Genomic DNA, 27,506 nt, shown 5'->3' with positions numbered 1-27,506 from the left:
AAAAAAAATTCAAAAACTGAAAATTACATTTTGAACTTAGGAAAACAAAAGATGTCTATTCAAATGATAAAGTACAGCAAACATTTTTAATTCAGATTTCATTTTTGTTTCAAATGTTTGCTTTGGTACCATTTTTCACGATATTTTTTCTTCTTCAGATGTTTGTACACATTTTTTTACCTTCAGATCCTTGTTTTACTCTTAAGATTCCCTTTTATCAGGTTAAAACCTTTGGCACTGATCTGGTGTGGGGGGCAGGGCATCAGATAGCAGGGGTGTGGAATCATGAGTGTCATAACAGTGGAGGCTGTGCTGCCTTCAGGAAACATGGGAACAGCAACAACTTATTAGACAGTTCTTATACACAGCATGATTTCTAGTGAACATAACATGCCACTGACAAAGTTTGGTCATCTAAGCTGTTTGGGTCCATACTCATAATTTATCACATCATTTTAGTGATAAATTATGCCATATTGATCAATAACCTCAGTCAAACTTCAGAGGTGGACATTTCCCATACTCACAAAGCAGTTTACTTCAACATAGCAGCTTCCCAAATCATCCTGTCAGTATGGGCTCCTATCAGTATACTTGTGAAATGGCTTCATTTACAGCCATATTACTGTTCCAATTCAAGTACATATCAAGACAAGTACACTCCAAATGCTCTGATGTGTAGAAACCCGCTCTGCCCATATGGAGGATGCAAACTTTACCGACTGTGGTAACTGCTGATCGATCAGCACAAATCTATCCTGCTGACCACAGCCTGATCTTGGAAAGTGGTTCTATAATTTGCTGCCGCCTGTTATTCAGTGGGTTATGTGTTTTGGTACATGTGGCTGGTTATTATAAGTCACAGAACATACATTTTAGATCACAGAAAGCAGCCTAATCTACAGAGAGCAGAGTTAAATTACTAACTGCCTGTACAGAACATCTTTTTTAAGTTTTTTTTTAACGTAGGTAGACAGGAAAAGGGGGCAGAGAGTGGGGGAAGACATGCAGCAAAGGGCCCCAGGGCCAGTTGCATCGTGGAACTGCAGCCTCTGTACACGGGGCGTCAGTTTAACCAGTTGAGCTATATGGCACCCCGACATAATTTCTTTGTATCATTAAACTTATTGAAACTATGAACTGTTTTGAATTTATTTTTCCTCGTTTGACTTATGCTGACACGACAGACAGAAGGTTACTGTTCCTTTCATTGCTCAGTGGCTTGTTTAAAACCTTACCGGAGTCTTGCACCACAGCTTTCTTGTTTTGCAGACATGAAACAGTATCAGTGACATGTGTGTACCTGGTAATAAAAATAATAGATCGATAATATAAAGTTATTTTGCCATAGATAATATTAATGAAGAAATGGTTTAACAAGTGAGAAGGGATTTACTTGAATTTTTCCCTTCAAATATAGCTTCCATGGCATTTGAAGATCTTCATCAGGAGGCTGAAACAGCTTAAGAGGAGCAGCTCCCTCAATGCGTGCATGCAGTCTGACAGAAAAGAAAACAGCATGAAACTGAAGTGGAGACAAACTCTCTCTTTCATAATGTGTCCTTTTTCAATTCCAGCATCAGTGAAAGCTCGAGACAGTACAAACCAAACCATGTATAACAAAAAGTTGACTTGCCAGTACCAAAAGGCGCAGGAAGCAAAAAAATTGAAATGGTTGGATAAAGCTCTAAAGATACAGAGATTACTTGTTTAAGTCTCTCTCAAGTATTGAAGATATTTAAATTATGATCTCTGACGCGCGGTGAGATAATCACCCCGATGAAGAGATCATAGACAGACAGACAGGTAAGCCAAGTGTTCGTGACAAAATTATGTATCTGTGACTGACACACATGTGCACATGAGCCGGCAAATCAGTTGTTGCAGTTCCCACATTGTTAGCCTCCACTGTAACGCTGCCACTCATACCAGTCCATACCCCTATCATCTGATGCCCTGCGTCTCACACCAGATCAGGGCAAAAAAGCTAAAAGTGGAAAAAAAGGATCTGAAGATGAGAAAGTGACTGAAAGTTTTGAACTATATAAACAGTATCTGAATCTGAAAACATCAAATTTGAAACTGAAAAAAAATCCTAATCAAATAAAAGTGAAAATGTATTAATATTAAAAAATAGAATGAAAAAATAATTACATTTGATATAATAATAATTACATTGAATTCAAACTGAAATAAAGTTTTGCTACACTGTTTCCCAAAGTTCCCAAACATATTAAATATTTTTTTCAAATAAACAGATATCATGACTCATATTTGGCTCCATATAAGAACACCATGAAGTCAAAATCTAATACTCTGAGCTGTAAATCTGCATCTAAATGCCTATCAAAGTCTGTCAGTAAATGACCCCTTTTCCTTTTATTTTGTTGTTCATCCCATATTCACTTGTGAGTTTGTGGTGTTATTAGTTTTTGACAAATGGTCCCTTTAGTGTTATGTGAAAAAAAGAAAACAAAAGAAAAGGTGTATGTAAAAATGACACGGTATGGATTTATACAAAACTGAAAACAGTCCAGGCCGTAGTCTCGATACTAAGTTTAACTAAAATGAACAAACAGACACGAAACTAATACAATTTAGATCTTCTTGTCTGACTTTCAAAAAGAAAGTAAATTAAATGACTATGTTTCAAAAAGTGTCCAATTAACAAAAACAACAGTATATCTTATTCTAAATGGGTAATACTACTTCCATATGTATTTCCATAATACAATGTTTAATTCTAAAGAGGACATAAGCAAAATAAATGGTTAATCCTCTAATTATATTGTACCCACCAGAGACAGAGAGCATTTCCTCATCCTCCATACTTGTGGAGCCACAGGTGCCAGTGCTGAAGCTCAGTGGCAGCGCTATTTCTCTCCTGGAAACACTACAAGGTTTAGGGAGCAGAGGAGGTCTCTGGAGCCTGGTGCGCTGTTTTGGTTTGGGCAACTTTCCTCCCTCTGCATGTAGAGTAAACTCAGCTCTGTTGACCACTGCTGTATTATGCTCATCTTTCACCATCTCCAAAGGGTGTTCTTTGGCTTCTTCCACAATTTTAAACTCCATTTTTCCCTCCTCCATTTTTAATTCAACATGCAGTTCTTTACTCCGCTCAATGTCTGTTTTAAGCTCAATTTCAACAGTCATCTCTTCTATATCATTTTCATGTCTTTGATCCTCCTTGCATAGCCTGTCACTGTCTTCTTTTGGTTGGTCAAGATGTCCCATCTTGATTTGTTCATTCTCATGTTCCTGTCCTTTACCTTTTTCATCCACTTTCTTTTTCTCTTTCTCTTTCTGTGGGTCTTGCAGGACATCTTTCTCTTTTGACTCTTCCTGAACTTCACATTTCTTTGTGGCATCATCTCTTTCTTTAGAAACAGCTTCCTCTGGACGCTCTGGACTTTTGAGGTCGATGAGTCTTATTTGAGAAACAGAGTCCACTTCTTTCAGACTGGCCATTCTGTCTGTGCTTGATCTGGCCAGAGATGTAGTAGATAAAGTCGTAGAACCATTCAGTTTATCTTGCAGAGATTCGGTTAGTTTGCTATCTCCAGCTTTCCCTTTCTCGACCTCACTGCACATGCTCAGTGCGAGCTTCTCATCAGGGATGACAGGCAGAGACAGGAGACACTTACTCGGTGGGAACTCAGGAAGTTCTTGTACTGACTGAGTCTCTGTATCCTGGTTGTTTCCACTATCACTGTTATCTTTAAGTTCTTCTTGATTTGTAACAGATCCTGTCTCTCTGAACCCTTCTGTATCTGCACCCTGGACTGTTACGGTCTCCTCCATGACTTGCTCACATGCTACTATCACCTGCTCTGTCTCTGCATTTAGACTTAGTGGTTTCACAGCTGAAATGATGCCCACATCACCCTGGTTGTCACCTGATGGTTTGTCAGCCACAGCTAAGGCCTCCACCGGTACAGCTATACCCAGTATCCTTGCTGCCCTCTCCTCTATGGACTCGTTTTTGGAGATTCCTTTTCCATATCTGACCTCATACAGGTTGCTGAGCCCCTCCGCAGGTGAAGTGCTAGCTTTTTCTTGAAGTAAAAAGCTCTCCAAGTGCTTATCAGCTACTGTTGAATCATTCTTACAGGTCATAGGCTCAGACAGTGTATATCTTTTATCATCCTCTATTACAAAAGAAACCTCCCTTGTCTTCCTTGTGAAATGTCGCAAACTTTCTTTTTGAGGTGGACTGCAACCTTCATTCCTAGTCTTACAGATGCTTACAATCACCTCACCCCTGAATGGTGGAACATTGTCTGATTTAGCTTTTCGTTCACTATTCACCTTACATTCAAGCTCTTCATTTGAATTGTGCTCAGAGCTACCACCATTTTCAACTAATACTCTCCTGGTCTTCCAGGAGAGCTGTACTGAGTGACTAAGGTCCTTATGATCGAGTGGAGATGGAACTAAGAGTGAGCGTTGCACTGGCTCTCCAGGACCACCAGGAGTTTCTGTGTAGACAGTTAGCCCCACATCCCTCAGTAAAGACTCTTGAGGGACTGGGATGTCCTGTCTGTACAGCCGGTTTAATTCACTGTGTGGGAGGACAGAAGAAAATAAACAACTGGGGCGTGGGTTAGAGAGTATGGAAAGCTCATTTTTTGGGGGGGTGTTGTCGGCATGTGGCCTGGGGAAACCACCCTTCATGTCCATGGATTCTATATTAACAGTAGAGGCAAAGGACTTTGATCTCTTTTTTATATTGTTGGCCATTCCCATGTGCAGTGGTGGCAGACTTATTGCTTCTCGACCTGGTTGTGGACCAACAACAAAGTGTGCTCTTGATTTAAACCAAGCCTGTCTCTTTTTTACCCCATCAAGATCATCTCTAAACTGACCCGCATTGGGTCGCTTCCTGATTGTGTCTTCCATACCCTTATTGATAGTCTCCAATTCACCAATGGCATCACAGGGTCGTCGGTTCACTGGCTTTAAGAGAAACTGACCAAACACCACTTGTTCAGGACTCTCTTGGGAAATTCTCTTCCTAGGAGAGGATAGCTGCTGGTCTCCCTGATTCCTCGCCTTGGGATGAGAGGATGGGTCCTGTTGTGAGTCCTGAAGTGGCGGTGTTTGAGTTGGGCTAAGGCTGAGACGGGAGAAAGCGCTGTTCCTGGAGGGATGGAGGTTTTTCTGGCCTGCCATGGGGTAACCATAAGAGGAACTACTGTCAACTGCAACACTCCTATCAGTGTTTGTATTAGAGGCAGATTGAACAGGCTCCTGCATTGCAGTAAGGCTCTGGGGTTCTGGACTGTTTACCACTGTCAAAAGTGAGCAAGTCTGTGTTTCCTGATTACGGTACTGGTTTCCAGGCCAGGACCCAGTATAGCCCAACTCTTTGTCTTCATTTGCTTGGTGTGCCCAGGCATCTATGATCTCCTTCCTTAAAGGAGCTCTCTTGTACTTGCTCATTAAGGATGTATTGCTGGTGTGAAAGTGGGACTTGTGGGATTTGATAGGCATCTCATTTACAGACTGGCTACGAATGTTTGCGCTTTCTTTGAGGCCTACAGCAAAAGTGCCAGTGTTGGCAATGGTCAGATTTGCTACTGCCTCATTGTTCTGGTTAGCTGATAAGTCGTTGCTAAAGTTAGTCGGCATGTGAACAGGAACGGACACAAGGCAGAAAATTGTCTCACTCACTCTTCTCTTGGCGTTCCTGTTAGTCTTCGTTCTTGAATCTGGTACAATTTTTTTCACTTGGGTGATGGTCTCTGCAAAGACTTGGTCTGAGCTGGACCCCTGTTGAGAAGAGGCTCTTGACACTGGTGCCTGAAAGGCTGAATAGGGCGATGGAGGAGTATGGTGGATTTTGAGATGTCTGTTGTTGCAGTTTTGGTCAGTTGCTGGCAAGTTATCAACAGTCTCCTTGTGCAAATTGCTTTGCCATCTCTTATTATCACAGCTAGAAGATGTCAGATTAGCTTCATCTGCCAAATTGGCAGCAATGAAAGGCCCCAGTTGCGGGGCTAAAAAGGCACTGTTGTCTCGGGAAAGCTCCGACACTGTGACGCTAGGAAGCTCGTTACGGATGTGGCGAATCTTATCAGCATCTGTCAAGGAATTTCCACCCAGGGCAGAGGAAATACGATGGATATGGGGATCATCAAAAGGGATACACTGTACTCCTCCTCCTGGGTGCTCTTTGCTAGAATACACAGGGTAACACTGCTTCTGGTTGGACACACGTCTCTCTGTATGGGGATCAGGCCAAGAACCAGTTGGATATCTGATGAACCAGTGAGATTCATCAGGGGCCACTTGCATCTGCTGATACATGTCATCTCTGCACCTAGGAGTCAAAACAAAAAGGTAACACATAGACAACACTGACATCAACATGACAGTGGAGCTGGAAGAGAAAACAAAGTGATTTTAGCCCAATGACTTCGTTCTACTCCAGTGCCTGTGTAGTAGTGGTGAGGGGACAAAAATATCTTAGATCCATCCAGATGGGGACCTGAAAGATTCTGAATAAATTTACAAAGGTCAAAAGTCAATTTTCAAAGACACAAGATGACTGAGCAAGAAACGTTTTAGTTTCAGCACTATGTTGCACTTTGGAGCTGAGATACAAAGCCCCATATCGAAGAAATTTTGAGTGAAACTGTTCCACACATATAGTAAGTAAATTATAGATTGTTACAAATACTTTTCTTTGGAGTCTAGTCACACAGCGAGAATAAGGAATTCTGTTTGGAAAACAACATGCATCAAAATGGATTGATAATCGTTTATAATCGCATTGTTGCCCACTGAATCCTAATCTAATTGAATTTAGGTTTCAAGAGATTCTCACCCCTACTATTTAGCCTGAAGGGAAAAGAAGGAACACAATAGATGTATTCATGAATACAAACAAATTCATAAAAGGTCAAGGAGTCGATGGTATTGAAAGGAGAAGAACCTCCTCCTTATTTCTGCATTACATTAAACCTATTCAAAGAGATCTACCATAGTCTGGCTTGGGCTTCATAAAATAGCTTCGAAGGAACTGAATATTTCTGAAGGTTCACAAACTTCGACTGAAATCATTTTTGACAATGCTAAGAGAGTACTTTCTTGTATATAGTCAGTATATCTGGAACTTATCACTAGTAATGTAAAACCAACCGATGGCTCTAACAAATTCAACCTTTGATTTTAAAGTTCAACTTAAGAATGTAAATATGAAATAAAAAACCTTGGATTAATTATCTTAAGAAAAAAAGACTAATATACCTGTAATCAATAGCTATTTGACCATAACCCTGGAGACCCCCTCCCATTATTGGAGCTCTTTTATAAGATGGGGGAGGGATGTATACTGGGGGTCCAGAGTCCTGTGCAAAATAGTCCAACTGGGGGTCAGTTGTTCTTGATATGGGAAGTGGCGTTCTGTCCCTGGACTGGGGAGTGGGAAATTCTCTGCCAGACAACACCTCACAGCTTCCCCTGATCTGCTGGTGCATTTCATAAGATGGAGGTCTGGGGGGTCGGGTGAAGCGGGGCTTTGGTGTCATTGAGAGTTGGTTGGCACTAGCCGGCCTACCATTCTCTGGCCAGCGCGGTGCCCTGTAAAGGTGGTGGTGTGACAGTGGGTGGCCATTAATTCGTCTGTACAGTTCCTGACCAGACAAAGCTATGTCAACATAATGAAGGTTATCAGGTCGCAGCATCCTGGGAAGGGACTGGGATTTGTCTTTGGTCCTGGGGTGGATAACCATGCCCTCTGGTGTTCTTGCATAAAGCCGCTGCTGCTCTTGTGCCAGACGCTCACCGTTGCCCTTTGACAGCTGGTGGCCAAAGCCTATAGCTGAATGCCACTCATCTGTTTCCAGGCTCTGGCACTTTCTGTCAGTTACCATCCTCCACTGATGGAGAGCTGCCTCCCTATCTCTGCAGAGAGCCTGAGCCTGAGCCTTACCCTGAGCCTCGATCTGGGCTGCCCAGCACTGCCTCTCCTGAGCTGCGCTCCCACAATCCTCGGGAGGTAGCTCTTGACCTCTTGCTTTTTGCAACCCTTTAAAGTCTGCATAGTCCAGCAGCACAGTGAAGTCCTGTCCTCTCCTCCTCCAGTAGGAAACATCTTTTGACTGTAACTGAGGGCCTTTGGCGCTGTCACAAAACCTGAGATGAGACATAGATACAAGTGTCAGTATGCATCCACTGAACTGCATGTTAGGTGGTCAGCTTGTCTGAAAATCTGTCTTCATACACTTATTGAAACTGAGATTTGTCCCTCTAATGTCTAATACATCTGACAAACAATTAAGTCAGCAAGATTGTCATTTATGACATTTATCCTTTTAGATTTATTCCACAAATACTGAAATCTTTTTGAAAAAGAAAGTGTCTCCAAATATCCCAATATTGAACCAATGATTAACAATTTTGTTAACACAATACCCCAATCTCTGATCCCTTGAGTTACAGCTGATTTAGAGCACATTGCAAAATGGTAAAATACACTTTTAAACTTTTAAAGCACTTTGAAACATTTAAGCAACCTCATAATCAGATAAATTAATACTATTCTATTTTTACATCCATTAAAAGGTAACAAAAAGGTAGTATCAAAAGGGAAAAAGGTCAAATCATAGCACACTGTAGACAATGTGAGTAGATTGAGTAAAAATGAAAAAGTGTCACAGAATGATGTTAGGTAATTGTGATTTTATATGGTGGGTTTCATGAACACTGTTAGTCCTCCAATGACCTTCAAAACAGACAGGCCTAAAGTGGCAGTTTCACTGACTGTCACTCTATTACTCTAGGTTTAGTTTCTACCCTAAATGGATGTGGACAAGGGTATAAGGGTGAGGTGAAGAACAAACAGGGTGAAATCACATGACATATGTCTTAGCAATCCTCACATTTTCAATAGCAGCTGGTAAAACTGCTGATTACTTGATTGAAAGAACAACTCAGAAATGGAAAAGTAGAGAAAAAAGAAGAAAGAACTTTCACTTCCACTGATGTTATTGAAAGTTATTTTCAGATGCATCGTCACTGACTGATGACAACAATGATTGTGACAAAAAAAAAAATGAACAAATCAAGTAACGGTCCCAGCCTTGGCTGGTTTCTTGTGTTTGAGTGACAGCAAGATCTCCTGCCCACATTCCCCTCAGAGCTGTGTAGCCGCCAGAGCCATAGATGAAGAAATCTTCCGTAGTAGCGCTGTCCGGTCCTCCTGCCCACATTCCCAGAGACACGCGTCAGATGAGTAAGATGTAGTAGCCGAGAAATGGCAACGCCGCCCGCTAAAAAAGCTAGGGCATTTCAGCCCTCATGGACACAAGAGTTTGGTTTTGTGTTTTTGAAGGACCGTGCTGTGTGCACTTTATGTTGTGAGAGTATTGTGTGCCAAACATCAAGTGTTAAGCGGCATTTTGAGCATGAGAAGACTTTCAAAGACCAACCCAGTAACCCGGTAGGGATCACACTGACTGGTAGGCACTTATTTTTAGTTTAACATGTTGCTGTTTGCCCATGAATGTTGTGGCTGTTTCCTTCTGATGTAATAGAGTTGTTGTTGGTTTTTTTATGCACAGTAGTGTCTGCATTTCCACCCAGTGCAATATGTTTTAAACAAGGTTCTGAAAGCAGTGTTTTCAAATGAGATGGGAAGAATGGGAACATATCTTTGAAATGTAATTTGATGTGGCCTATGGATACAATAAAATTCCAGCTATGTTGGAAATGTTCTTGTATTTTGTGTCATTTAACATTATGCTATTTGGCACACTCATTGACAAGAAAATCTCAAATTGGCACTCTATGTCACAAAGGTTGCCGACCCCTGGTCTAGATAATGGTAAAGCTGTTATGACTTTGTCTAAGTTACAACACAGAAACTCCAAGAACTGGTTTAAATAAATAAAAAAAAAAACTAAAAAAAACGTGTATTCAGAAAAAAAGAGACTTGTATGTAGCTGGACTATTGGATATTGTTCCAAGAGAGTTTCAATTGCGTAAGTCCAGAGTGAGCTACAGTAAATATAGTTTTCCCTCCATATGTACATTCAAATATCCTCTGAATGACTTGTTTATGCATTTAGCAGATGCTTTTATCCAAAGAGACTTACAGGTAGGCAGATAGGGTAAGGGGGCCTTGCCTAAGGACCCCTACTGGAGGTAATACCTTTGATGCAGGGTATTTAAACCCTGGTCACCCACATGAAAGGTGGCAATCTTATTAATCGGATTTCATTGGGGACTGCATGGTGGTGTGGTGGTTAGCACCATTGCCTCACCGCAAGAGGGTTCCAGGTTCAATCCCCACCTGGGGATTGAACTCTGTGTGGAGTTTGCATGTTCTCCCTGTGTATGTGTGGGTTCTCTTCAGGTACTCCAGCTTCCTCCCACTGTCCAAAAACATGCATGTTAGGTTAATTGGTGAGTGTGAGCATGCATAGTTGTTTGTCTCATTTATCTCTGTGTGGCCCTGTGATGGACTGGTGACCTGTCCAGGATGTACCCAGGATTCACCCGATGACTGCTGGGATAGGCTCCAGCCCACCTGCTACCTGATTGACGGTATAGAAAATGGATGGATGGATTTCATTGGATTATGATTACAACGAATTAAACTCCAATTGGTTTGAATTGAAGTATATTATTGAAGCGCCTTGAGATGCCATTTGTTGTATTTGGCACTATATAAATAAACTGAATTAAAGCTGAATGTGAGTAGGTATAATGCTCATGTACAGTGGAACAGTGGAAGCCACTCAGGTATATTGGCTATAGAATGAGGAAGTGGGTATCCTAAATAAACCTGGCAACCTGCGAGCATAAGACGGGTTTGACCAAAAGTTTAGAACTTCTGTCATCTCATGTTAGAGATTAAGACAAAATAAAATATCCCTTCTCTGTTGCTTAAGATTTAAGTAAAAAGAGGAGAGAGGAAAAAAGACAGGAAGTTATGCACAAAGGGAAAAGCAGAGGCGAGGGACTAAGATGAGTAGCAGTGTTTGGTAGCTCCATTAAATATATTAAGTAATAACCCCAAGCAACACTCCTTGATTAATTATTTCATTTCATGAATCATGAAACAACTTAACAGCGAGCTATTGTGTCATCAGTCAAAAAAACAGAAAGTGAAACTACAAACAGGAAAGGCCATGCAAAAGAGTTGATTGGACAGGAGCACATCACCACTCTGTTGGTACAGCACAGATCACATCTTACCCACTGTCTGAGGTCAGCGACTCTCCTAAGGAATGGTTGTCAGTATGACCTTGGTTCTCGCTCTCCTGTTTCAACTGGCTTCTGTTCTGAGGCTGATTGTTGTTGGGACAGCTGTACACTTGGGGCTCCCTCATACCACTGTTTCCAAAGGGCACCAAAAGGCTTCTTTCATAGCCATTCACTGTCCTTGGGCGAGGCCTGTTCTCCAGTATTTCATGGTGTTCACTGTAGGATGGTGGTAAAGATAAGGGAGGCTGGAGGGATGAGGAAGGACGCTCTGGGGTAGGGGTAGGTGTGGAGGAGATGTTATGCCTGGGCAGCTTGTATCCATGAGAGATCAGGAGGTCCTCAACGCTGTACATGGTTGCATTTGTTTATGTAGTTTGTTTTTCCTCTCACAACCTTTTTTCTTTTTTTTGAGAAAGAGAAGAAGATATATTGATTGGTGGGGCGTCTCTGCTTCTTCCCTTTGTGCAGAAGCAGGTTCACTGGCACAGCTACACAAGCAAGGCCATCACTGGGGAAAAACAGAGAGGGATGGCATAAATATACAAGAAAGAGAGAGGATTTTAGAGAAAAGCCTTCCCAACCAGCCATTCCCTCCCCCTCCCCTTCTTCATTTAATTTGGTGTTCAGTGGTATCAAACACTGGCTGAACGAGTAAGATCAATTGATCTATAAAACTTTTTTAGAAATCCCAAAAAATAAAAATGAAGGTGATACGTTCACCTTCACTGTTACCACTCTGTCTGCAGCCTGTGTCTGTATCCTTGTCAGGGCGCCAGGCTTGTTTATTTTATCCACTAGCAATCTCATACTTCCCATGATTATCAAGGGATCTTGTCATGGTTACACATCATAACAGATTTTAAAAAGTTAACAGCAGAAATCATTCAAGCAGCACAGCATCCACACCAGCATAGGAAAATGTTCCAGAAATCAGTGTTTTCACAGTAAAAAGCTCATTAGAAAATCTCAACAGATCTTAAAACAAAGACAGACACAATATGTCCAGAGCTGCTGTAGCAGGCTGTCACTAGTGCAGGACCATTCTAGAACTAAAGCTCATTAGTGCATGTGCCACTGTGCGTGCTGCCTGTTGCTCCTACCTTTTTCTGTTATTTTCTAACTCTTTACCTTTGTTTTTTCTATCATCACTTTTTCTAAGTAACTTATTTAAGCTATGCCCTCTCTAAGCGACTTTGCTTTGCTGTAAGACAAATTGCATCACTTCCTGTTACCTTGTGTGTGTACTGTGACATTTCTTGCTCCTCTTGAACTACTAATGATCACCTTATTTCTCCCTATAATTTACACATCTTGCATAGTTAACTATTGCATACTTGTTATATTCTAATGCTCACTCTGACAGACCTTTAGTCTTTATTTTTCACTTTTTAGCGGTGTGTCTGGTTCTCTAGCTTAGCATGGCTACCAGTTCTCTTCCTCCATCTGCTGCTTTCACCTGCTCCGTGTTTCAGATGTTTAGTTACTCCTCTGCCTCCTTTAGTGGTAATGGCACATGTAACAAATGTAGTCTTTTTGTAGTTTTGGAGACGAGGTTATTTGAATTGGAAGCTCGGCTCTGCACTGTTGAAAACCACCCGATAGCGAGGCAGGCCCCTTTAGCCAGTGCGAAGCCAACTAGCCTAGCTAGCTCTATTAGTAGTCTCCTAGCGGATTCGAGCAGCCGGAACCTCAGAGTGGCTGGGTGACTGTCAGAAAGAGGAGTCATAAAGTCCTAAAGTCAAGCCCGTGGTTCACCATCAACCTGTCCACGTTTCAAATAGATTTTCTCCACTCAGCGACACACCCGCTAAGGACAAAACCCTGGTAATTGGCAGCTCTATAGTCATAAACTTGTCATTAGTGACACCAGCAACCATAGTCAAATGTATTCCAGGGGCCAGAGCAGGCGACATAGAATCCTATTCAAAACTGCTGGCTCAGGATAAGCATAAATACAGTAAAATAGTTATTCACGTCGGCGGTAATGACACCTGGTTACGCCAATCGGAGGTCACTAAAATTAATGTTGCATCGGTGTGCAATTTTGCCAAAACAATGTCGGACTCCGTAGTTTTCTCTGGACCCCTGCCAAATCTGACCAGTGATGACATGTTTAGCCGTATGTCCTCCTTCAATCACTGGTTGTCTAGATGGTGTCCAGCAAACAACGTGGGCTACATAGATAATTGGCAATCTTTCTGGAGAAAACCTGGTCTGATGAGGAGAGACGGCATCCATCCCACTTTGGAAGGAGCGGCTCTCATTTCTAGAAATATGGACGAATTTATTAGTCATCCAAAAACATGACAACCCAGGGTTGAGACCAGGATGCAGAGTTGTAGTCTTTACACACTTCTCTGCAAATTCCTACCTGCTGCTACCCCCCGAATCAAAAAACACAAAAGGAGCAAATCCTCTTGTGCAAAAAAAATTTAAAACAAAAAATTTAACTTAACAAAAACATCAAACTACTAAATGTGGTTTGCTGAATATTATATCTCTCCTTTCGAAGTCTCTGTTGGTGAATGATTTGATTTGTGATCATCATATTGATATATTTTGTCTTACAGAAACCTGGCTGCAGCAGGAGGATCATGTTAGCATTAATAAACTCCCTTTGACTATTTAAATGTTCATGTTCCTCTAACCACAGGCAGAGGAGGAGGAGTGGCAGCTATCTTTAGATCAGGGTTACTAATCAGTCCGAGACCCAAGATTAGTTTTAGCTCTTTTGATTCTCAGTTTTTCCCACCCAAAGTGGAAATCACAAAAACCTCTTATGTTTGTTTTTGTGTATCGTCCACCTGGCCCTTATTCTGAGTTTCTGTCTGAATTCTCAGAGTTTTTATCACAGTTAGTGCTGAGTACAGATAAAGTCATTGTAGTGGGTGACTATAATATTCATGTAGATGTTGAAAATGACAGCCTAAATATTAACTTTAATTTTATTTTAGACTCTATTGGATTTTCTCAGTGTTCACAGACCTACTCACTGCCTTAATCATACCCTTGACCTTGTGCTGACTTATGGCATTGAGAGTGAACAGTTAACAGTGTTCCCTCAAAATCCTGTCTTGTCTGACCATTTTTTAATAACTTTTGACTATACGGCTTCGGAGAAGAATTTTACATATAGAAGGTGTCCATCAGAGAATGCTGTAACCAGATTTAAAGAGTTGATTTCATCATCCTTTTCTTCACTGCCATGTGCTGATATGACAGAGGACGGCTACCTAAATTTTACTCCAGTAGAACTTGACTCTCTTGTTGACAGCACTATAGCTTCAATGCGTACAACACTGGACAATGTTGCCCCTCTGAAAAGGAAGGTAATCAGTCAGAAGAGGTTGGCTCCTTGGTATAATTGACAGCTGCGTGCGTTAAAGCAGACTGCAAGAAAGCTGGAGAGACAGTGGTGTTCCTCTAATTTAGAAGAGTCTCAATTAGTCTGGAAAGATAGTTTAATAATGTATAAGAAAGCACTTCATGAAGCCAGAACTGCTTATTATTCATTATTGATAGAAGAGAACAAGAATAATCCCAGGTTTCTTTTCAGCACTGTTGCCAGGCTAACAAAGAGTCCAAGTAATCTGTCTGAAGAGTTTCAGTCAGGATTCAGAGTGCATCATAGCACAGAAACAGCACTGGTGAAAGTTACCAATAATCTCCTCTGATAGCTGACTTGTGTTTGTGCTTGTCCTGTTGGATCTCAGTGCTGCATTTGATACGATCGATCACAGCATTCTGTTACAGAGACTTGAACATATTATTGGGATTAAAGAAACTGCATTAGGCTGATTTAAGTCATATTTATCTGATAGATTCCAGTTTGTTCTTGTAAATGAAGAATCTTCCTCACACACCAGAGTAAGTCATGGAGTTCCTCAGGGTTCTGTGCTTGGACAGATTCTTTTTACTTTATACATGCTTCCATTAGGTAACATTATCAGACAGCATGGCATAAATTGCCATTGCTATGCTGATGATACTCAGCTGTACTTATCTATGAAACAATTAGGTTGGTCAGACTACAAGCATGTCTTAAAGACATAAAGACCAGGATGACTCAGAACTGTCTGCTTTTAAATTCAGACAAAACTTAAGTTGTTCTCTTTGGACCTGAGCGCTTCAGGGAGAAATTGTCTAATTGTATAGTTACTCTAGATGGTGTTTCCTTGGCTTCTCCTACTACAGTGAGGAACCTTGGTGATTTTTTTTACCAGAATTTATCTGGTACCAGATCTCGTACTACAACATCCCATGAGATTAAATTCGACGATATTTCTCGTTGCGTTAAAAATCTGTCTTGCAAGATTTGTAAGCTATCCAAACTTGAATTTGTAACCTGTGGGGGCAGTAATGTGCCTTTGCTACGTCTAGCCTTCCAGAACCTAAAGAAGGAGAAGGAAAAGAGTAAGAGGAGAAGGAGGGGAAGCAGCAAGCAGCCAGAATGATGTCGGAAAATACCGGTATTACCATTGAAGATGCCCCCGCCACTTTTAAATCGTTTGTTTGGCAGTATTTTGGGTACCCGACGGAAATGATAAATGACAGTAGAGTGACTGGTAAGACATGGCGGTGTACAGGGCTCTCAAGTCTCACGCAATGAGCGTGAGACACACGCATTACAAGTTGTCAAGATCACACGCTACACATGGCATTTCTAACGCTGAAAAAAATCCAAAATGCTGCAGCCAGAGTTCTGATGAGAACTAACAGGAGAGATCATGTTTCTCCAGTTTTAGCTTCTCTTCATTGGCTCCCTGTTAAAATCAGAATAGAATTTAAGATTCTTCTCCTCACATATAAAGCTCTTAATGACCGAGCTCCATCATATCTTAAAGATCTCATTGTAAGATATTTTCCTAAAAGAGCACTTCGCTCCCAAACTGCAGGTTTACTTGTTGTTCCCAGAGTTTCTAAAAGTAGAATGGGAGGTAGAGCCTTCAGTTATCAGGCCCCTCTCTTGTGGAATAAACTGCCAGTAAATGTCCGGGAAGCAAACACCCTTTCCACTTTTAAGATTAGGGTTAAAACTTTCCTTTTTTATAAAGCTTATAATTAGGGATGGCTCAGGTGACCCTGAAACATGCCATAGTTAAGCTTAGACTGCTGGGGGACCTCGTCTGTCACACCTTTCCTCACTTTGCTCTCTCTCCCCCCCCCCACCCCCCGTTTACTTTCTCAAATGATATTATGTACATGTGACATTATTGTGGTTATTAACTTGTGTTTCCCTGTTCCAACAGGTATCCTTTGAATGGTGTTATGGTGTTTTTTCCCCCTCTTTTCTGTCTTTTCAAACCCCAGCTGATGGAGGCGGATGGCCACCCTTCCTGAGTCTGGTTCTGCCAGAGGTTTCTTCCTGTTAAAAGGGAGTCGTTCCTTTCCACAGTCGCCACAGGCACGCTCAGGACGGGAGATTGGACTGAGGACAAGTTTCAGTGCAATCTGTTGGTTTCGTTAGCTTGGATATTGTTTTTTGAATTGGCTCTATATGAATGAATTGGATCATTTTGAAATTAATTCATTGGATTTCATTGGATTATGATTACAATGAATTGAATTCCAATTGGCTTGAATTGGACTATATTAATTAAGTGCCTTGAGATGACAACTGTTGTAATTTGGCGCTATAGAAATAAAACTGAATTGAATTGAATTTAAATTAAAAATGCTGGTGGAGACCGTTTTTTCACACTGTAGGTGTGTCACTGCACAACAACTCTATGCTAGGATTGTACACACCAAGGATCAGCTGATCGTCCTGAAACCAGCCAGCATGGAGAAAGGGTCAACATACATCCTCAAAGAGATACAGTGACGGACCCACAGGGGATGCAGAGGAGGACTGAAACAGCGGAGGAGGAGATGGGGGCACAAAACTGCAGAGGCAACCACCATGGGCAGTGCGAGGTCAATCACAAATAAGATTGATGAGCTAACGACACAATCCAGGGGTCAGAGGGAGTATCAGGAGTGCAGCCTGATGTGCTTTATTCCCCCTGCCAACCCGACTGCGGCATGTGACGTCATGCAGTCTACTTCATCGCTTTCTCGGGTGATTTCAACCATATCAGCTTGGTAACAACACTACCCATTATCAAACAGTATGCGAACTGTCCTACTCGAGAGGAGAGGACCTTGGACTTGCTGTATGCTAACGCTAAGGATGTATACAGCTTCCCCCCTCTCTAGGAAAGTCTGATCACAACTTGATTCCCCTTAAACCCTACAACGTGACTCTGGTGAAAAATCAGCCGCTGACCAAAAGGCCAGTGAGGAGATGGTCAGAGGAGGTTTGGGAGACACTTCAGACCTGTTTTGAGGTGACAGACGAGCAAGCACTCTGTGAGCCACACGGGGAGGACATTGATGGGCTCACAGTGTATCACAGACTACAGAAACTTCTGTGTGGACACCACGGTGCCAGCCGAGACTGTTCATTGTTACCCAAATAAAAAGCCATGGGTGACAAAAGACATCAAAGCCCTTCTCAACAATCAGAAGAGGAGAATCCAGGGAGTCTTCAAAGTGAAGATCAGGGAGAGCCAAGGAGAGCTAGAGGAGGAAGCTGTAGGAGAGATGCCAGCCAACATGAAAGAGAAATTCAAATTCAGTTAGGAAAAGCTGTATGACAGTCAGACAATGCTGTACAGCCTTTGCCATTATACACCAGAGACACTTTAGAAAAAAAAGTCCCAACGTCCCATGAATATCAGTCTTATACAATCATGTTACTAACAGTGATATGACTAAACATGTTCTAAAAACTACCAAATACGATGCAACTGACTGAGAACTGAGAAATGAAATGGTGGATGAAGGCAATACAGTAGCAGCTACAATACAGAGAACCCCTTCTCAGGGTGTAAAGGGTAAATAAACCCTTATAAATTATATAAGTAAACATATGCGTTTAAATAGTTGCTTTCTGTCCAAAAAATAACTAGGACTATTAGTGTGAAGGACTGGTGAGAGATAACATTAAGGATAAGGATTTCCAGTATGCATCTTCTGATGTTATTCCCTTGATGAAGTCATACTTGCTGCATTGTCAGTAGGAAATAGGGCTGAACGATTTTATCGATACCGCAATATATATTGATATTTTGTCTCCCGATAAAGTATAAATTTTTCATCCGCAAGTATCAATTTATTTCTTTTTTATTATTTATTTTTAGCAAACTTTATTGTCAGATGTTACAATTAGCGAAAACACAGAACATTAACATAATACAAAACAATGCCAGGGGGGTCACAAAACAGTGATAAATTAGTTCATAAAAATGTTATATAAAGTGCATAGCTCAGTGGTTTTGATGGCTTTTCTGTTTATAGAATGTAGGATTGTTGTAATGTATTGTTTGAGCACCTTAAAAATGAAAAAAAGATGGATTGTGATTAGAGAATTTGGATTTGTGCATATGGTATTTAGCAAGAAAAACAAGCAGGTTGAAGATGTAATATTCACAACATAAACACGAGTCTGCATACGCTGAAGACACATTTGTGACATGTTTGTTTGTTTCCGTTTGTCTGGCGGTGTTGTCCGGTTCAAAGGACGGACCACCAGTCCAATCAAAGAATCAACGATTCATGTCAAATCCCACTGTCCCTTTAAAATCTTTCAGAAAATTATGTGTATTAAATCGTATAGAATTGTATAAAATCGTATCGAATCGTTGGCTGAATGTCGTGTATCGTATCGTATCATATCATGAGATTAGTGTATCGCTATAGCCCTAGTTGGAAAGCTGCTATTTAAACTCACTCATGTAATATTCTCTATGAAAATATTGCCAAAGAGAAACTTTTTTTGTTATTTACTGTTAAGATCATTTCTTTAATCTGTTTTGGGATCTGAAATTACTTTACCCACGCTCACTGGTCTGGAAAGACTGCTTCATGAGGGTAGCACACCTCGTCTTATCTCAAAAGTGTACTCTCTCTTGATGGATGACGCTCCAAAACCAGGTTTACATAAATCAAGAGAGAAATGGGAGTCTGACTTGGGTGTGACAATGGGTACAGAGCTCTGGTCTGAATTATGTCATAAAGGTTTAAATGCCACTATTAACTCCAGATACAGACTGACCTATTATAATTTTCTCCATCAAACCTATCTTACGCCACAGAAATTGCATAAATAGAAACCTGAGATTTCCAGCTTGTGTTTTAGATGTAGTGTAGAGGAGGGCTCATTCCTGCACTGCACTTGGTTATGCACAAATCTTAACACATTCTGGCATGATTTTTCTGACATCGTGACAAAGCTTCTCGGAGTGCATCTCCCATTGGATCCTCAAACCTGCTTATTAGGAGATACTACAAATATTGACGCACGATCAAGAAAAGTTCAAAAGACATTTTTTTCATTGGCCTTGTGTGTTGCCAGGAAGTGTATCGTCATGACGTGGAAGTCGGACTCCCAACTTTCTATAGGACGATGGGTTTCAGAAATGAATAGCTGTGTTCCACTTGAAAAAATTACATATACACTCAAGAAAGATTATAATACTTTTAGAGAGATGTGGCAGCCTTATATAGCCTTACATTTATTTTGCATCTTTGCATTTGTGTAACTCTACTTGTCTTATACAGATTAAGAAAAAAAGTAATCTGTAAAATGGTTTAAGGTACGAACCCCAGAAAAGTTGGCAAATAACTGGATCCAAGACCATGAAAAAATGCTCTTGGTGGATCTGGCTTTCTAAAAATATTATCTTTTTAATTTAAAAGTTTAGTTTTTAAGAACTGCCTTTCTGCACTTTAACCAGTTAATGGTTTTATGGAGCTTAACTCTATCTAACTCTCATCTCCAAAGAGACTGGTTCTCAGTTTGCAAGGCGCTTGTTTTAATTGGCTTTGTTTTAGACATTAGGTATTCATATTCTGTATTTTTCTTTGTACTTCTCCACTCTGCTCATAATACGCAATGTATGTCCTTGAATGGTCCAAGACTTTAAGACGGCATAACTGGACTAAATAATGGGGATAGATGAAGCTTCTCTGTCCTGTCAGACAGGATTGTTACATTAGATATACGCCTAAAACAACACTCACACACACGTTGTTTATCACATCCAAACAACATGACGAGGACGGTGGTTGGCCTGCTCATGTCACTAATAACTGGCCAATTATACTCGGTCACGTCTAAGTACAACCTGAAATATTTCTGGATATCAGGGACGGATTTCCTGTGAGAGCTCTGTCACTCCAAGTTCAGTGCTGCCAAACTTTACCTGTGACCTCTAATAAATACTTTGTTTGATTTAAGATTTCTCCTGCTTGTTCTTGAGCTTCCAATGAAAGAATCGGGTTAACAATAGTATGAGCTTGGAAGAAAAGGGACACAAAAGTAGTACTACAGGAGGAGGAGGCGAAGACAGGCAGGGAAGAATTACAATGCCTTTAATCAAACAGAACTAAAGACGCTGCCGAGGCAGCAATAACAAACTACAAACAGAAAATCACAATGACTGACTGGGAGTTGATTAAGCAATCAGCAACTTAAAACCAGGTGTTGAACAAGAATTAAACTAATCAGCAAAGTCTTCAAAATAACACAGAATGCAGGGAAACTAAAGAGCGAGAAGCAAACTGATGACGAAAAGGAAACCTAGAACATCGAAAAACCAAGAAACCAAAAGACATCCAAACCCACAACACAGAAACCCAAAGACCATGACAATCGATGTAACTCAAATACAACTGTGGATTGCCTAATTAGCTTTGAGACAAGCACCTTGACATGCAACATTGACAGGATTTTACTATTACTACTAGATTTGCAAATTTTTGCATTGCATTCCGTTTTTGTTTACATTTAACACGGTGTCCTAACCAAGGACTCCACTTACTCGAATCAGTCATCAGGCATCAGGATGGAAAGAGCTGCAGCATTGGAGTATGTCAGTAACTTACCTAAAATAGATGTCTAATAGCTGCATAATTTAGCCAGAAAAGAATATGAAAACATGTGTAAAATATACTAAGACGATTGAGAGCCCTGAAAAAAGCTAAATAGGAAATTGATGTTAAGAGTACATTCCCCCTTAAGTGAAGTCCTTTACAAAACAAATCTGGATTTACCTGGCTCTCATATAAATAAATCAAACAAAATAAATAATTCTGAAATACAAATACATACTGACCAATATGGGTATGGACTTGGCAAATCTTTGAGCTGTATGTGATAGAACTGTGCATGCATGGGAGTTTCTGAGGGCTGACAGCCCATCACACTTAGCAAACAGCAATGTTCTGCAGACTGTTTATCTAAGTGGCATCACAGCATCCAGTGGAGGGGCTGTCTCTCTTCCTGAGGAAGTATGTTGTTGTGGGGACAGAAGAGACCGGAAAGTTGTCACAAATGTTTCCAATCAGTTTCTCTGCAGGCTCCTGTTTGTCCAAGGGAAAGAAGTTGGAGGTATGTTTTAGGCTGAGCAATAAATAGCCTGATGGACCACATTTGGTAGGATTATAACTTAGCAATAATAACTATAGGCACATTATTGGAGGAGTCATGTGCCCTCTGGATATTTGCCACCCATCAGAAAAATTCCAATGATCTCCAATGACTATAGTTTAGTGCAATTACAGTATCACCTACTAAAGCCAAAAAAAAAGGAATACTGTAAACTAATATGTCTATATTAGAGTATTCCCAGTTGAATCTGTTTAACAAAGATTCTAGCATTCAATGTAAAGCATTACGATCACCACTTTGCAACCTCTGTGCTGTCTCTCAAATGCATGCTCTCCTCGACAAAGCAGCAACAGGCACTGTGAGCCTAATAGCTCATAAGGAAGAATTTAGCCATAAAACACCCCTTTGCATTCATTTTTTGAGCATATTGCGTGGCAAATGTTGCTTTGGTTTTGTAAATGGTAGCTCGCAGACAGTAACATGTGGGGAGCTAAGATATTCCCTTTGCACTGTTTCAGTCCAAAACCTGTTACTGTCAGACCCTACCGAAAGAGAAATCAAAGGCAGGAAGGGTGGAAAGTTGGTTTTGTGGGTGTAGTATTCCATCTTATCAGAACAGACTAGATTATGTGATTCTGACTTATTTCGGGCAGTCAAGAAGCAGCTTAGCCAAGTTTAATGCAGTGTCAGTATTTCACACACACTCACATACAGTTCTGCCACAACATAGCAATTTGACATGAAATCTTCTTTTTTCCATCTGAGAGCATCCAATAGTAGTATGTGAAGGGACAGTGATTATTTCATATGAGAGGGGGGGAAATAAAACATTTAATAAGCACGCTAATCTGCTAAGTGAAGCATTACTGTTGGCTTCACCTGTGCTGAATTATTCCCAGCCCCTGCTGTTTTCAGGCCTGCCAAACTGGCTTAATTAATGTAATTAGTGTCAGTCAAGGTCTGGGGCTTGCTAGAAATGTCAGTGGCAAGGTTTATTGGCAAGGAAACAAGCACTTTTGCATGACACTGGAAAAAAATTGTTGTGTTAGTCTGACCAATACTGGACTTTTAAAATGCATGTAAACATGTAGGTCTGAGTGAAATAGTACAAAATCAATAAGATAATCCAGTTGGGGATCAAATCCGTCATCATGCATATTCAACTATACTCAAATGGGCCTTGGTGTTCTGTACATTAAAGTTCCATCTTTTTCTAAAAATAGAGTGTATTATAGAGTGTATAACAATACAGCCAAATTTCTAATAAACCTGTATTTATTCACATATTTTCTTTTTTCAGATGGCTAAACACATCTGAAATTCTGAGTGAAAATCAGTCCATTAAGACCAGAAAAATTCCCAGTCATTTAAAGATTTTCACACTGCTACTCTGCTCTGATAAAATCCTGATATTGTCACTGCAGGCTCATCTGACAAAACTACCATTGAAGTAACTTAAAGACTTCTGTGCAGTGAATTTAGCTACACTTACATATTCAGTGATCTCCCCAAGAGTGAGTTAGAAGCTGAAGAATGTCTTGAACATTCATTCACAGTCCACAGTGTGACAAATACTTCAGTCCATGATTCAATTCTGCCCCAGTGAATGTATATTGATACAAGGATGGTGGTCCAGTTTAATGACCAGTCAAGCTGTAACCGTAGTAACTGCGCATGTAACTGTACTGACTGATCAAAGGGTTAGCACGCTCTGGCTTTCTGCTAATCAGCTGCAGACTCTGCATGCCTCCTGCTCAGCACTATGGAGGGGGAGGTAGTAAACAAAGCAACTTAAACATGTCTAATGAACACAGATTTCAACTCATGCCTTATCATAGTAACTAACAAATCAACTGTGTCAGAGCTCATAGAATTATACTGACAGATGTCTGGTTGGTCTTACAGTGGGATGAAAAGGTTCTCCAAGATGATACCGCTGAGTTAAAAGCCTAATAAATGTGGAAAACTGCTAATACAACTAAATAAATGGCCAGGATTATCTCTAGGTCTTCATCACAACATCTGCATAAAGCAGACACATACCAATCATGAAGTAAGCAGCTTCAGCCATCTCCAAAACAAATGGACATCCAGGATTCAACAATATACAAGGTGCATTTGTTTCATTCCATTATTAGCCTAAAATTCTACCTCTCACATTTATCAGTAGCTTTTACACATCTTTGGATGGTTACAGCTACCAAACTTCTTCCTCCTGAGTGCATCAAGCAAGACCTTAGAGCGGATCCCTGTCGCTGGGCAAACACCAAATGCCTTTCAAAGGCTTTAGCTATAGCAATCCATGGAGGGCCCCTCCACTTTTGCTGACCAACCCTTTCCTCTTTCTGCTAAACGAGATTAATGAGCTGCTTCCCTTCTTAATACTGTCACCAACACCCTTCCATCTCAGGGCATGTATCACAGCCTTGTGTATCTACATCATCTCAGTCTCAAGGATGTGTGAAAAGCCAACCACAAAACCCATATGCACCCATTCACACATACTTTTCTCACATTTTATGTAAAAATAAATAATAATAATAATAAAACATCTTGCTCTGGAAATCAGAAAATATCTGTGGTAACATTCACTAACATATTTTGATGTAAGCTCCCAGAGCTATAAAAGCTACTGGTGGCGAGGAACAGATCAATCCCTTACAATGTTAACAGCAGTTCCATAAACACTAAAAATAACACTTTCCAAAGTGGCTTCACCAATCAAATAGAAGTGATCTGGTTAGATAAATGTTATAGATCCTATCTTTTAGGAGCAGCACTGTAATAAGCGATAACACAAATCTCAAACTGAACTGCCAGAAAAAGATTTGGCAATATGGCCTCTAGAGGTCCCAAAGTGCCAGTAAAACATCACATGAAAGAAGTTCTAAAATTAAAGCCTCTGAGCCATTGTCAACATTTGGGGTGCGAGTGATGAGCAGTGCAGTGTTTTTACACCATCCAACCTTGAAGAGTATCTTAATACAATTAACGACATTAAAGACATTCAATATTGGACATAAATCATATCATTTACCAGTTTCTGCAAACCGAATACAAGACTTATATTTTATTTGTGTAAGACACTACGTGCAGGAGGCTCGGAGAGGTCACGCAATTGCCATCTACATGCGAAAATGCTGCAGGTGTGAAAAATGCAAACATCAAAGTAGCCGAAAGTTAAAAACAATTTACAGCTAATTTCCATCACCAACTGGTCAGAGGAGAACCGAGAGCTGTACGTAACAGGACCTGACTGGTGTCATCATATCGTTATGAAATGATTGATGGGCTTGGTATGATGCTAACCCCGTTGGTTCCATGGTAGCTTGCTAACGTATCATACGAGGTTATGGCCCCGGAGTGCGCAGTTTATACTTGTGGGTGAAATCCCGAAATTCCGTCCGAATATATGCCTGTATAATGTTCCGCAATCCACGCGTGTGGGTTAAAAATGCCATTTTTACGATTAAAGGATGGATGAAGGTCCTTGATTGATGTCGACGTGTGTCACTGTATTTCAGTGATGGTTTCAGTGATGGTACTTTTTTTTTTACTCTGCCTACTTAGTGTCTCCATCGGACCACACTGCTGTTGGAAACACAAGTGAATAAGCTGTGGCATAATGCAGAGCAATTATACAAGTTAAAACTGGATATCAGTAACTTTTTTATTTAACACAACATGTCTGCCGAATACACGCCATGTCTGTAGCGTTTAATAACAGTCTCTACATTCCTCTGGCTAAATCCACCCGGCCGTAAGGAAACACACATACAGCTGTGAAATTTCGAAGGAGTTCGGCCTCTCTTTCACAGCAGAGCGGAATATGGAAGGGCTAACGGTAGTGTGGCTAGCTACATAAGCTATCTTTAACCTTCAATTGATAGGAGTGCGTCAGAAAATAATGGCAGTCACTAAAGCACACGCTTCAAGTGCCAAAAAAGGGGCTCACCAACCTCCATCTACTCCACCTTCTTATGCTGTGTCCAGGAAGTGTCACGGCATTTACAAGATCCTATTTACGCAAAACGGGTACAAACAAGAAGTACGCCGAAGGAGCTGGCTCAGTTCGGCTGCAAGTTGAGGAACCGCAGGAAAGGTTGAATGTTGAACAGATGCGACTCTCAACCCCTGCTCCCTCACAGCAGCATAAGCCCTTCTCTTTGGACGCGTCGTGTGTTGTAACATTAAACAAGAAAAGAAAATGTGTTGAAAATAAAGCACTATTCGAACTGTAGCGACTTTTACCTGTAAAATGCGTCCTGCTTCGCTGCCTAGTCCACAGCGCTCATCCCCTGCCGTCTCTGGATGGATTGAGCTGGGATCTGCTATGGGAACAGCCCCTCCTTACTACATTACAGCTCTGTAGAAACATCCCCCTTCTCTAACTAGAAGGAAGGGATTCTGCACAGCCCAGCATTTAGGTCACTTCATTCTTACCGCTTCACCATTTAGTTATCTATTTTTCCATGCACGTACAGCACAGAAAAACTCATATTTTTGCTCACTGATTATGATCAACTGACATCACAAATTATTAATATAGACTGTGTTTATGTAACTACGTTAAAGCCTATGTAACATACACAGGTAAATACCTTAGTTTTTAAAGCTAAATAAGAATATATTTACTGGCCTTCCTAAAACTGCTCACCTTATCTTATGAAAAACTGGCCACAGTTTATTATGTTAACATAATTTCCCAGTTCAAACCACCTTTTGTTGGTAAACTTTTCCAATTCCACATTTTTCAGTGAATACATTCTTTCCAGACCCATGAAGTTATCAAACATTTTTTGGCATATATTCATCCACAAGTGTGCGTGTGTGTGCGCGTGAATACACAGTGGTGGGAAAAAATGTTTGCCCCCTTCCTGATTTTCAAATTTTTTGTATGTTTATCACAGGTAAATGTTCCAGATCATCAATCAGATTTAAATTGTACACAACTATAACACAAGTAAACGCAAAATGCTGTTTCTAAATTAAGTTGTTTATTATTAAGGGGAAAACAATCCAAACCTATATGGCCCTGTGTGAAAAAGTGATTAATTGTTTTTCAATCAGAAATGGATTAACCCCCGCAATGTGACCGTTCAGGGGAGGTCCTGGGGAGGACATCATGTAGAGACTATGATGTCCATGTGTCCGTGTGTTCTATGCGCCCAGAGAGTTCCCATAGACAGTCGTCATCGTTGTTTACATTCCACAGAGGGCGGTACCGGCATCGGCGTGTGACGTCATCCATGACGCCGTTGCTAGGATACAGACCCAGCATCCTGAGGCATTCATTGCAATTAATTCCGACCACGTCTCTCTATCCTCCTGGCTGACTGGCTTTGTACTGTATGTGGACTGTCCAACACGTGGAGAAAAGACATTAGATCTGTTCTCTGCTAGTGTGAAGGAGGCTTACTGGGCAGTGTCTCTTCCACCACTACCTACAACCTACATACAGACCTTGTGTACAAAGACTTCCTGTTACTACCAGATCTTTCAGGAAGTGGTCACCAGAGGTTAGTGATGCATTGAGAGACTGCTTTTATGTCATAGACTGGGCTGTACTGCTGGAGGAAGAAGAAATGAACATTGACATGGATAGGAGGGTCAGCACCATCACTGACTACATTAACTTCTGTAGGGACACTACACTGTGATTCCAGTGTTTTGAGGTATGAGGACCATCACTGGACACAGACTGAAAAACTGTCAGTCTGTGGAAGGTGATGTGGACAGAGCCAATACTTTCAACCAATATTACAACAGGTTTTATAGTGTGGCTTTTTCCACCTCTGCTGCTGCTCCCTCCACCCCCACCACTACAGCTGTTTTCTCTATACTGCTTCCACTGCCC

The 27,506-nt window shown here is 40.9% G+C and overlaps 1 protein-coding gene across 2 annotated transcripts in view; it reads right to left on the bottom strand.

The window, feature by feature from the left end:
• jcada (junctional cadherin 5 associated a) overlaps positions 1-25,990 on the bottom strand; it is a 28,698-nt gene extending 2,708 nt beyond the window's left edge. Inside the window, exons 1-6 of one of the 2 annotated variants that reach the window (XR_011910194.1) lie at positions 25,901-25,990; positions 11,206-11,722; positions 7,252-8,139; positions 2,799-6,322; positions 1,397-1,499; positions 1,239-1,303 (exon numbers count right to left, since the gene is read on the bottom strand). Coding sequence is in view for 1 of the 2 variants with exons in the window: in XM_072378321.1 (XP_072234422.1) it covers positions 2,799-6,322; positions 7,252-8,139; positions 11,206-11,567 (4,774 nt within the window). In the remaining variant the exon portion in view is untranslated. The remainder of the gene's footprint in view (positions 1-1,238; positions 1,304-1,396; positions 1,500-2,798; positions 6,323-7,251; positions 8,140-11,205; positions 11,723-25,900) is intronic. The other variant, XM_072378321.1, reaches the window with a different exon arrangement.
• Between the last annotated feature and the right edge of the window lie 1,516 nt (positions 25,991-27,506).

This window comes from Leuresthes tenuis, unplaced genomic scaffold (assembly GCF_036924035.1).
Source record: "Leuresthes tenuis unplaced genomic scaffold, fLeuTen1.0.hap1 SCAF_24, whole genome shotgun sequence".
NCBI classification, from domain to species: domain Eukaryota; kingdom Metazoa; phylum Chordata; class Actinopteri; order Atheriniformes; family Atherinopsidae; genus Leuresthes; species Leuresthes tenuis.
This window is presented reverse-complemented; position numbering and strand designations above follow the sequence as displayed.